At 39.9% G+C, this 11,388-nt stretch overlaps 1 protein-coding gene across 1 annotated transcript in view; it reads right to left on the bottom strand.

Annotated features, from left to right (window-relative positions):
• Positions 1-6,488: 6,488 nt before the first annotated feature.
• Positions 6,489-11,388, bottom strand: part of LOC124864225 (voltage-dependent T-type calcium channel subunit alpha-1H-like) — a 220,033-nt gene continuing 215,133 nt past the window's right edge. Inside the window, exon 38 of the mRNA XM_047358911.1 lies at positions 6,489-11,312. Within this exon, the coding sequence (XP_047214867.1) occupies positions 10,008-11,312 (1,305 nt within the window). The 3' untranslated portion in view covers positions 6,489-10,007. The remainder of the gene's footprint in view (positions 11,313-11,388) is intronic.

The following is an 11,388-nucleotide window of genomic DNA, read 5'->3' as shown; positions in this document are numbered from 1 at the left end:
TATTGTTCTCTGATGAGTCCACCTTTACTGTTTTCCCCACATCCAGGAGAGTTACGTGTGGAGAAGCCGCGAAGAAGCGTACCACCCAGACTGTTGCATGCCCAGAGTGAAGCATGGGGGTGGATCAGTGATGGTTTGGGCTGCCATATCATGGCATTCCCTCTGCCCAATACTTGTGCCAGATGGGCGCGTCACTGCCAAGGACTACCGAACCATTGTATCCTGAAGGTGGTACCGTGTATCAGGTTGACAATGCACCAATACACACAGCAAGACTGGTGAAAGATTGGTTTGATGAACATGAGCGTGAAGTTGAACATCTCCCATGGCGTGCACAGTCACCAGATCTAAATATTATTGAGCCACTTTGGGGTGTTTTGGAGGAGCGAGTCAGGAAACGTTTTCCTCCACCAGTATCACGTAGTGACCTGGCCACTATCCTGCAAGAAGAATGGCTTAAAATCCCTCTGACCACTGTGCAGGACTTGTATATGTCATTCCCAAGACGGATTGACGCTGTATTGGCCGCAAAAGGAGGCCCTACACCATACTAATAAATTATTGTGGTCTAAAACCAGGTGTTTCAGTTTCATTGTCCAAATCCTGTATATTGTGACAGCAAAATGTTTTGAATGATCAAACAAATTTTTATCAGAAAAACACCACCTGACTAAATACAAAATCTGGTCTTCAAATGATGATTGGATTTATTAGGAGACAAAAGCTTCCCAAACTATCATGGACCATGTGAAGAAGAAATTGTCCCCTTGATCTTAAAACTGGTTGTGCCACCCTTGGTGGCAACAATGAAGCATTTATTATTTCTAGCACTGAGTCTTTTACATCAATGTGTTGGAATTTTGACCCACTCTTCTTTATTGAATTATTTTGATACAAATAGTTAAGAGGGTTCTATCCACTGCATGTCCATTGAATTTAAGCCTTAACTTTGACTAGACCAATCCAAAACATTAGTTTTGTTTTACGTGCCATTCAAAAGTGGAACTGCCATTGTCCTTTGAATCATTGTCTTGCTTCATAACCAAAGTGTGCTTGAGGTTATTAACTGATGGCTGGAAATTGTCATTCTTAATATTCTGGTAGAGAGCAGAAATCATAGTTCCATCAATTATGGTAATTTGGGTCTTAAAGCAGGAAAGGAGCCCTACATAATCACTCTAAGACCACAACGTTTGACTGGTGTTCTTTTTCTTATATAGTGTGTTGGTTTTACACCAAATTTATGACAATGATCTTAGGATCTTTGGGAGGTTTTTGGCAAATAGGTCTTTATGTTGATTTTGCTCAACAGTGGTTTTCACCTTGGAACTCTAATAAATGCCATTTTTGTCTTTTTGTTGAATCGTGAATACTTATTGTAACTGAGGCAAGTAAAGCCTTGAGCACTTTAGATGTTGCTACATTCTTTTATGACCTCCAAAATGAGTTGTTTATGCGCTCTTGGAGTAGTTTTAATTTGCAACTCCTGGGAAGGTTCACCACTGTTCCATGTTTTCTCCTGTGCTCTCACTGTGGTTTGCTGTAATCCCAAAGCTTATAAAATGGTGTTACAGCCTTTTTTAAGATTGATATTTGTGAGTAACATTGTTTATCATCTGTTCTTGAATTTCTTTTGTTGATTCTGTCAGGGTGTGTTGCTTTTTTAGATATTCTAGCCTAGTTTATGTTGTTAGACAGGCTCTGTTGGAAGTATTTATTGAGTCTACAGATGAATCAAGCTGTAGCTAGGGAAATTAGACCCCAAAAAACATGGTCAATCACATTTAATTTCTCGTCTGTCAGTCTCCTTAAAGCCGCTTCTTTAAATGCACCAATTTTTAGGACTCATCAATAAACAACTTTTTAGTGGAGCCTTGCATCTTCTTGTCCCAAAAGAAGTATCAAAAAAGTTATTTAGATGCACAGACTACTCTACACATTCAGTTTTACATCTATCATGTTTCAATTGAGTATGTCCACATTTTACAGTTAAACATTGCCATCTAGTGGTTGCTTTACTTACCCTCACAGTGGCGGTAAATCACTTTTATAGGGTCTACTGTATCCTTATTCCCACAGCAACATGATGGTGCCGTAACAAAGGGAAGGATTAGATTTCAAACACAAATCTTCTGGTTTAAAGAGAACACAGCAATCCATGGTTGGGCTGTAAAATCAGTGTAATCCAACTATTAGTGGACAGAATTATTTTGTATTTTTCAAAACATATTTTAAATGTAGTTCAATATTCAATATTTTAATATTTAGCTTCCTTAATTTCTTCTTAAAATAATCCTATTTAATTTATATTCATATATAAACTTGCAGGATGAATGTGAATAGGCTGCATAATTATTTAATAAATCAAGACAAACACAAGAAGTTCATTACACTGCCAGGAATGAAAAAAAAAAAAACAGAAAAAAACATTTTTCTCTTTTTTTTAATTGACAGGGAAACATCCTTTGTAACAATGGTTGGTCATCACACAGTAATCAGCAACATGACAATAGGTAGCTTGCTGAGCCTTTAGACGTATCCTGTTCCCTCCTGTCTTCCTAGAAACGTAGGGAAAAAGCTTTTTATTGCAGACAAATTGAGTCTCATCACACAGACAAAAACAGCTGCTCCCCTTCTTGTAAGGCTTGGGGGAAATTGGGGAAGGGGCGCTTAGGTCAACCGCTTAGGTTGAAAGAAAAAAAAACAAGCAAAAAAAGGAAAAGCAAACAAGAAAGATCAAGACATTTTATATAAATAATGTCATGTTCTGTCACAGTTTGAACTTTCAGGTTGTACAGGTCCTTCTCAAAATATTAGCATATTGTGATAAAGTTAATTATTTTCCATAATGTCATGATAAAAATTTAACATTCATATATTTTAGATTCATTGCACACTAACTGAAATATTTCAGGTCTTTTATTGTCTTAATACGGATGATTTTGGCATACAGCTCATGAAAACCCAAAATTCCTATCTCACAAAATTAGCATATTTCATCCGACCAATAAAAGAAAAGTGTTTTTAATACAAAAAACGTCAACCTTCAAATAATCATGTACAGTTATGCACTCAATACTTGGTCGGGAATCCTTTTGCAGAAATGACTGCTTCAATGCGGCGTGGCATGGAGGCAATCAGCCTGTGGCACTGCTGAGGTCTTATGGAGGCCCAGGATGCTTCGATAGCGGCCTTTAGTTCATCCAGAGTGTTGGGTCTTGAGTCTCTCAACGTTCTCTTCACAATATCCCACAGATTCTCTATGGGGTTCAGGTCAGGAGAGTTGGCAGGCCAATTGAGCACAGTGATAACATGGTCAGTAAACCATTTACCAGTGGTTTTGGCTCTGTGAGCAGGTGCCAGGTCGTGCTGAAAAATGAAATCTTCATCTCCATAAAGCTTTTCAGCAGATGGAAGCATGAAGTGCTCCAAAATCTCCTGATAGCTAGCTGCATTGACCCTGCCCTTGATAAAACACAGTGGACCAACACCAGCAGCTGACACGGCACCCCGGACCATCACTGACTGTGGGTACTTGACACTGGACTTCTGGCATTTTGGCATTTCCTTCTCCCCAGTCTTCCTCCAGACTCTGGCACCTTGATTTCCGAATGACATACAGAATTTGCTTTCATCCAAAAAAAGTACTTTGGACCACTGAGCAACAGTCCAGTGCTGTTTCTCTGCAGCCCAGGTCAGGCGCTTCTGCCGCTGTTTCTGGTTCAAAAGTGGCTTGACCTGGGGAATGCGGCACCTGTAGCCCATTTCCTGCACACGCCTGTGCACGGTGGCTCTGGATGTTTCTACTCCAGACTCAGTCCACTGCTTCCGCAGGTCCCCCAAGGTCTGGAATCGGCCCTTCTCCACAATCTTCCTCAGGGTCCGGTCACCTCTTCTCGTTGTGCAGCGTTTTCTGCCACACTTTTTCCTTCCCACAGACTTCCCACTGAGGTGCCTTGATACAGCACTCTGGGAACAGCCTTATTCGTTCAGAAATTTCTTTCTGTGTCTTACCCTCTTGCTTGAGGGTGTCAATAGTGGCCTTCTGGACAGCAGTCAGGTCGGCAGTCTTACCCATGATTGGGGTTTTGAGTGATGAACCAGGCTGGGAGTTTTAAAGGCCTCAGGAATCTTTTGCAGGTGTTTAGAGTTAACTCGTTGATTCAGATGATTAGGTTCATAGCTCGTTTAGAGACCCTTTTAATGATATGCTAATTTTGTGAGATAGGAATTTTGGGTTTTCATGAGCTGTATGCCAAAATCATCCGTATTAAGACAATAAAAGACCTGAAATATTTCAGTTAGTGTGCAATGACTCTAAAATATATGAATGTTAAATTTTCATCATTACATTATGGAAAATAATGAACTTCATCACAATATGCTAATATTTTGAGACCTGTATGTTATGTAAAGAGCATGATCGCCACCTCAGTGTTGACCAAGAAATGCAATTAATCTAATTGGTCCTTAAGACAACATCAGGGCCAAAGCTACTCCTACATAAAATATACGAGTTTCACTATCAGCAAAGTATCTAAAATGTTCAGAGTATTATAAGGACAAGTGAAAAAAGCTCATTTACTTTGAGTTTTTTCCTATAAAACTGTATAAAGAGGAGACTAGTCCTCATACAGCAACTGATGACCCCATATTGCTTTGGACCATAAAGAATGAGGTCATTTGATAAGGATTTTATCAGATACAAATAATCAGAGCCCAGAGCAATTAGGTATTCAATCTACAAATTGTAACATATGAAAATGTAAATATCAAAATCTCTAAAACAACCAGAAGATTTTTTCCCAAAAGTTCTTTTTTTCATCAAATCAGAACATGCAATAGTCAAAAGCGTTTTCCTCAAAAACAGGATTTATATATTAAGATCCAAAGATCTGTAAATTATAAAAACTATTCTGCTGTTTCTCTATCAAACTGTACTGATTAACAGGGCAACTATGCCTTATAGATTGGGACTGTCAATGCTCTAACAAATAAGAGGGAGACAGAAAAGAGGATGTCCTCACACTACATGAAACCTCCCCATTGCTGATAAAGTGTGCAGAAAGAGGACAAGAAGCAAGATGAGCACACACTGTATTAAAAAGATGTGGAGAACTGTGCAGTGTTCAGGAAGAAATGACGATCTCTCGAGTCCATATTCAGATCTGTCTCCCAATTTGGAAGAACAGTACTATAAAGGAATCCTATGTCAATAAAAAAAAAACATATTCTGATCACGTTATTAATTTAATCAGTCATGACTCTCTCCAACTGTCTGTTTACTCACCCTGAAGCCCAGATTCATTTTCTTCTCAGCGAGCCAAATGAACAATGTCACATGTTATTATTTACCTTCCTTGAAAAAACTTCTCAGGAACAATTACATCCTGACCCATTGTCTCTGTCTTTTGGACAGCTATTTAGGTGTAGTGGAGCAACAACATGTGAGGCTGACACACTATGATTATTAGTTATTTATGTTTATCTCACCATTTTGAACTCAACATGCATTCAACATGGGAGAGGAATCTCGAATGAGCATACCCAAACGTAATGACTGAGTGATTATGACAGCTATAATCATTTTCACTACTGATCTGGTGTTTAGCTAAATCTCTACGATTTCCAACTGCCCATTTAAGGCAATTCACCCATCTCCAAAATAACGTCAGATGTGTTAAATATCCATCAACTAAGAGGTTAAAAGAAATATTTTTCACAGTTTTAACAACACAAACCAGCAGATACCCTGCTTACTTAAAGGGCAAATGTCATCATGTTTTAGAGTCTGAAAAACTAAAAATCTCAAGTGATTGAAACATAAATATATCACAGTTTTTTTCTGTTGTTTTACAAATTAGATAAGTATTTATAAAAGGAACTTTTCTGAGATTCTAGAGGCCTGCCTCTCTAAAATTGAAAGGCACAACCAAAAGTGGAAGATATAACATATTTAACAGCAGTGCACTCACAAAATTTTAAACAGAAAAGTGTTTTTTTCCTTGACAATAAATAAAAACCATTATGTGGAATAAATGGGTGATTGTTTATTGACAATTCAGAGAAGGATGGATTGAATACTTTTACTTTCCACTATGATTCTCTATGCAGACAAAGTGGATGAGATTCATGAGGGTGAAGAGGATGGCTTTCTCTGCATCCACCAAAACAGTATTTGTGTTAGAAAGACCTGCTCCCAGATGAGTTATTTGTTCTTTGTGAGCATTACGTTTCTGAAATAAGAAAATGCATTGTTTTACTTTATTTTTGTGTCCTATGTCAATAAAAAAAAAACATATTCTGATTAATTTAATCAGTCATGACTCTCTCCAACTGTCTGTTTACTCACCCTGAAGCCCAGATTCATTTTCTTTTCAGCGAGCCAAATGAACAATGTCACATGTTATTATTTACCTTCCTTGAAAAAACGTCTCAGGAACAATTACATCCTGACCCATTGTCTCTGTCTTTTGGACAGCTATTTTGGTGTAGTGGAGTTAAACATAACCATGATCATAAAACATGGATTGATTATGTGTAGAAATATGACACTTTTAGCAACTTCCCTTCACTGCCCTTGTTTTACACAGCCACTCCACAGCTTGCTCAAACAAAGTATTCTGGTCACACCAGAGCACATAACAGTTACAATACTGGTCAAAACCAGAGCAGAAATTACTTGAATAATGCAAGAATCAAATAAAATTTTTGTTTTTGATGACAATTTTCCCATAGTTAATTCCAGTGGCAAATCACAACTAGTGTGAGCTTGTCACAGATCATTTGGGTCCCAGCCTGTAGGAGTAGGTCTGAAAACAGTAACTAAGACACCTGACTTCCTCCTCCCCAATGAATAATTGCGACATAAATGTTTAATTTAGGAGCTCAAATGTAAGCTTTAAATTTTGCCGTCACAAGTTTTGTGCTAGCTGGCCATTGGGATAGAGATTGATGACTATGTTTGATGTTACAAATGTCACTCTTGAGCAACTTTCAGTGGCATTTTCCTTACAAATTTCTTTTTGGACATAGATATGAGCATAGTTACTGTTAGCTATAATTGTGAACACAAGTGAAATTGAAAAGTTGTGAAAATGATGATATTCGCCCTTTAATATGTTGGTTTGGTTGGTAAACAGCAATTTTAAACTTCTAATTTATTTAATTAGAGACAGCATCAAAGCACTTTGGTTTTCACTCAGGTCATTGAGGACTTGTGCATGCGTCATACTGATCACTACAAAACATTAGAAATAAAATACAATCGAAAAATAAAATAAAATTAACAACGCTGTCCCAGCCAGCTGTCTTTAGACAACTGAAATAGTGAAATTCTTCTCATGCACATATGCCAAACCAGACTGTGCTGAAAAAACAACTAAATCAAATACATATTGTGTTGTGACAGAGTATAAGAATGGCTTTGTAAGACAACATTCAGCCAGTAGAACTGTTTGAGGTGTTTGTCACGAAGCTGTGGCAATATTTATCTGGTAGGGGAAATAGATATGATGTATTATAAATGGTGAATTGGTGGTCTAAAGAGAAAAAAAGGAAAATAAATGTGGAATGACAAATGGCTTATTGAGTCCTCAGGAGAGATCTTTTGCTTACAGTAACACCTCGGGCAGGTGGGCCTGAGCTTTTGGAGGAAAAAATCTATAGTACCTAACCACACAGCCACACCCACCCCATCACAGCCACAATGAGGTTGTGCATACCAACAGTAGCATGACTGCTAGAAATAGTAATGTCCCTCAACCATCATATAAAAAAATTATTTTCTATCATATATTTAGAACAGTTCTACAATATGTATGATTACAAAGATGTGGATGTCTTATGTAGTGTGGTTGTCACTGTATTTTCCACATGTATATATATTATTGCACTCTGGCTACACATATTGAGAAAGTTAGTTTGGTTGTCTTTAGATGTACAGAAACACAGGTGTCAAAGCTGATCCAGCTGAAGCACAGCAGCAGAAAAGAGGCTCAGTTATGTCACTTTGTATTTATTCTTATTTACAGAGCCCTGCAAAAGTACACACACTCCTTGAACCTTTTCACTTTTTGTCATTACAACCACCAACTTTAATGTATTATAATGGGATAGTTTAACTCAACTGGGCATCACTCAAAATAAGAGAACATGATTTGTGGTTTTTTGCTTGTTTTACATATGAAAATCATGTGATTTACATATGGAAAATATGAACAAAGTGTGGCCTGCATATGTATTCTGACCCTCTAAGTTGCTGGGATGCAAGTCTTTCTGAGTGTGTTGCTACAAGCTTTGCCCATCAATGGATCAATTTTCTTTTATAATTTCTCTTTGTAAAATAAGTTAACGGGGAATGTTTGAAAACATACGTTTTCAAATCTTGGCCCATATTCTCAGTTGAATTTAGGTTTGAACTTTAATTAGGTCATTTCAACTTGTATAAGTTGTCCTATTGATTGTCCTACTTTTGGCTTCATCCATCTTCCCATAAACTCTGACAAGTGTTTCTTTCCCTGCTGAAAGAAACAAAAAATCCATAGTATGATGCTGTCACCATCACCTTATATTACCAAGGGGTTAGTGGTTTAAGGTGATGTGCTGTTTTAGATTTCATTTCGCATATTAACCAAAACAAACACATACATTTTGGTTTCATTTAATCTATGCATTCTCTCCATGTTTACTGTTGTCTATGTGGCCTGTGGCAAACTGAAAACTGGAAAAAGTTAAAAGGGAAAAAAGTGAAAAGTTAAAAGGATATGAATATTTTTGCAAGGAACGTTTTGTATACCCGGTATTTGTAATTTCATCAAGACACCAATGTACAAGCATTTGTCCTCTAAAGCTTGCTGAAAAATCCCTAACTTTAAAATCAACTTGTAAAAACTGGTGCAAAGTTCTTATAGAGTTTTATCAAAGATTTAACCATTTACTTCTCTTCATTGGTTAGATCCATCTAAAATGAACTTGTTTGCACCACTGAGCCTGCTTCTCCAGACTGTTGTTGAGACACCAGTTACACAAATGTCTGAGACAAAACTACGGAAAAACACATCACACACCAGTTCTCCTCTGATGTTATGTTAAAGTAGAAAAATAAAGTCCCTCTCCTTCACCTCAACTTGCAGTTTGAGAAGAGGGTCAATCGCCTACATCACTCTCTCTGGATCTTTCAAAAGAAACAGAAATTAACAAGAGGACAACAGAGGAAATACGAGCAACTTGAAATTCAAATGTGTGTGCAAAAACATTATAGACCTCTATAAAAATATGTGCATATGGATAGAGCTATCTTTAAATATCACCAAATACAGTATTTTTTTCTTTTATTTACACTTGACAAAATAAAAACTACAGCTTCGCCGTGCTCTCCCTCTCTGTTGTCACAAGAATCAACATGTTCAACTTCGGTGACAATGGATTTGACATTCGACCTTGCATGTAGCACAGCGCATTTACCCTTTTCCTCTCGGATCAATGTGATCGAGGAACAGAGAAGGGGCGAGCAGAACCTCTGCAGAAAACCTGAGGTTGCATATCCCACGGTTCCCCCTCCCACGCTAGCATTTCACAAACCGCCTACCCCATTAAAAAAAAAAAAAAGGTCGATGGTCACCAGCCAGACGCTGCTTCCTCATTGGCTTGCGTGGGTGAGGACAGTGTGTGAAAAAAACTTTGGCTACAGAGTAAGGTGGCTTCAGTCCTGTTGTGTAGTGAGGGGATCAGCCATACTTGAAATGTCCAGCCTCGATGGATTTTGTTTTTTTAAGCAAGAAAAAGAATCTATCCGACCTCCTGTTTTCCCATGAGGAGTCAGTTCCAACATCTTTCTAGAAAGAATCAATGTCTTTATTTTTTTAACTAAACAAATGCAAACAAAATAACCTCTTATTCATTCTTTCTTCAACACCAAACACTGCTGAGATCTTCTGAAGAGTTTCTACTCCACCTTTAAGGAGTTTAAACTGAATAACTCATCTCCTAAATGCAACTCTGAAAGTTCACTGGGCGGTCCTCCGATTCTTTGCGCTGAAACCTGGACTGCTTCCCAGTCTGTTGTCAAAAGAGGAAGAGCAGGCAGCAGATTCTGGCTCGCCTGTGTACCTAGACTGTGGTTGGTCAAAGGTGAATCGGGGGAGGGGGATGCAGTCTCCTGCGAGTGGGGAGTGCCTCACAACGGTCTGTGAAAAAGGCATAACGGTTGGGAGAAGGGGCGCGTGAGGCTGGATGAACACTTTTGGGCTGATGGGGATGTCAGGGGGTGGTGTGTGTGTCTGAGTGTGTGTTGGGGTGGATCCCTGTGAAGGGGTCAGTGTGTGTGTAGCTGAATGTGCCTGTAGTGGTACATGAATTGGTGTTAGCAGTGTTTGCATCAGTGTGTTGAGGTGTGCATCTACAGGTGTGTCTTGTGAATATGACTGTAAGTGCGGTGTGAAGTCGCTGGATGGTGTCCTGCGTCTCCGCATCATGCTGCAGTCAGCCAGTTTTGGAGGTGAGGGAAGCAGGGAGTGTTCCCTCTCTGGGGGTGGATGGATAGATATGCAGGGAGGGCTTGTCTTCTTCTTTCTTTGCCTGCCACCAACTGATTGCACCCTCACTGGAAAAGCCTGAGCACCCTTTTCTGATCGATGAGTCTCAAGCATAAAGATTTGGCTGTCAGTGGTTACGACGGCCTGTGGAAGACAAACCTCAATCGAGTGGCGCCGCTGGTCATCCGCATGACCTGCTGGTTCTGATTGAGGCTTCTCCAGGAAGCCATGGTTGTCAACACTGAAGCCTTTCTTGACATCCTTCAATCCTGGCCCGAGCAGACTGAAGGTGCTCATGTTGGATGGAGGGGGCAGAGTGGGAATCAAATCGAGGCAGTGCGGGGAGGCATAAGGGGACAGTGAGTGGCTGCGGCCCGCCTTCCGTCTGCTCTCCTGTTCTCCTCCCTCCTCGTCCCTCCACCTATGACGTGCTGAGCTTGTGATGTGATACACTTCTGCGTCAGCCGGGTCCGAGAGGGAAATGGCGGATGGAGCCCTGGGCCTGCGAAGACTGCTGGAGCGAGAGGGCAGACGTGGTGAGGGAGGTGGGGGGAGGAGAAAAGATGGAGGGGATTGGAGAGCCAGGAGAGAGGATGGCGACGGAGGAAGAGAAGAGGGAGAAGGGGAGCATGGGGGAAGGGAGAGGGCTGAGGGGGAGGAGGACAGAGAGTGTACTGGGGGGAGAGAAGAAGGGGAGCGGGGAGGCAGATGGGCTGAGTTGGACCTTTCCTGTTGCTCACAGCTCTGGATCTCCACAGAATCCACTTTAACTGCCCCCTGCAACACACAGAAATGCCACACAGTTATTAGCTCTCAGTGGCTTTCATCCAAATGCAACCAACTTCAAAGCAAG

Source organism: Girardinichthys multiradiatus, chromosome Y, assembly GCF_021462225.1.
Source record: "Girardinichthys multiradiatus isolate DD_20200921_A chromosome Y, DD_fGirMul_XY1, whole genome shotgun sequence".
Lineage (NCBI taxonomy): Eukaryota > Metazoa > Chordata > Actinopteri > Cyprinodontiformes > Goodeidae > Girardinichthys > Girardinichthys multiradiatus.
Note: the sequence above shows the minus strand (reverse complement) of the source record. Positions and strands in the feature narration are given on the sequence as shown.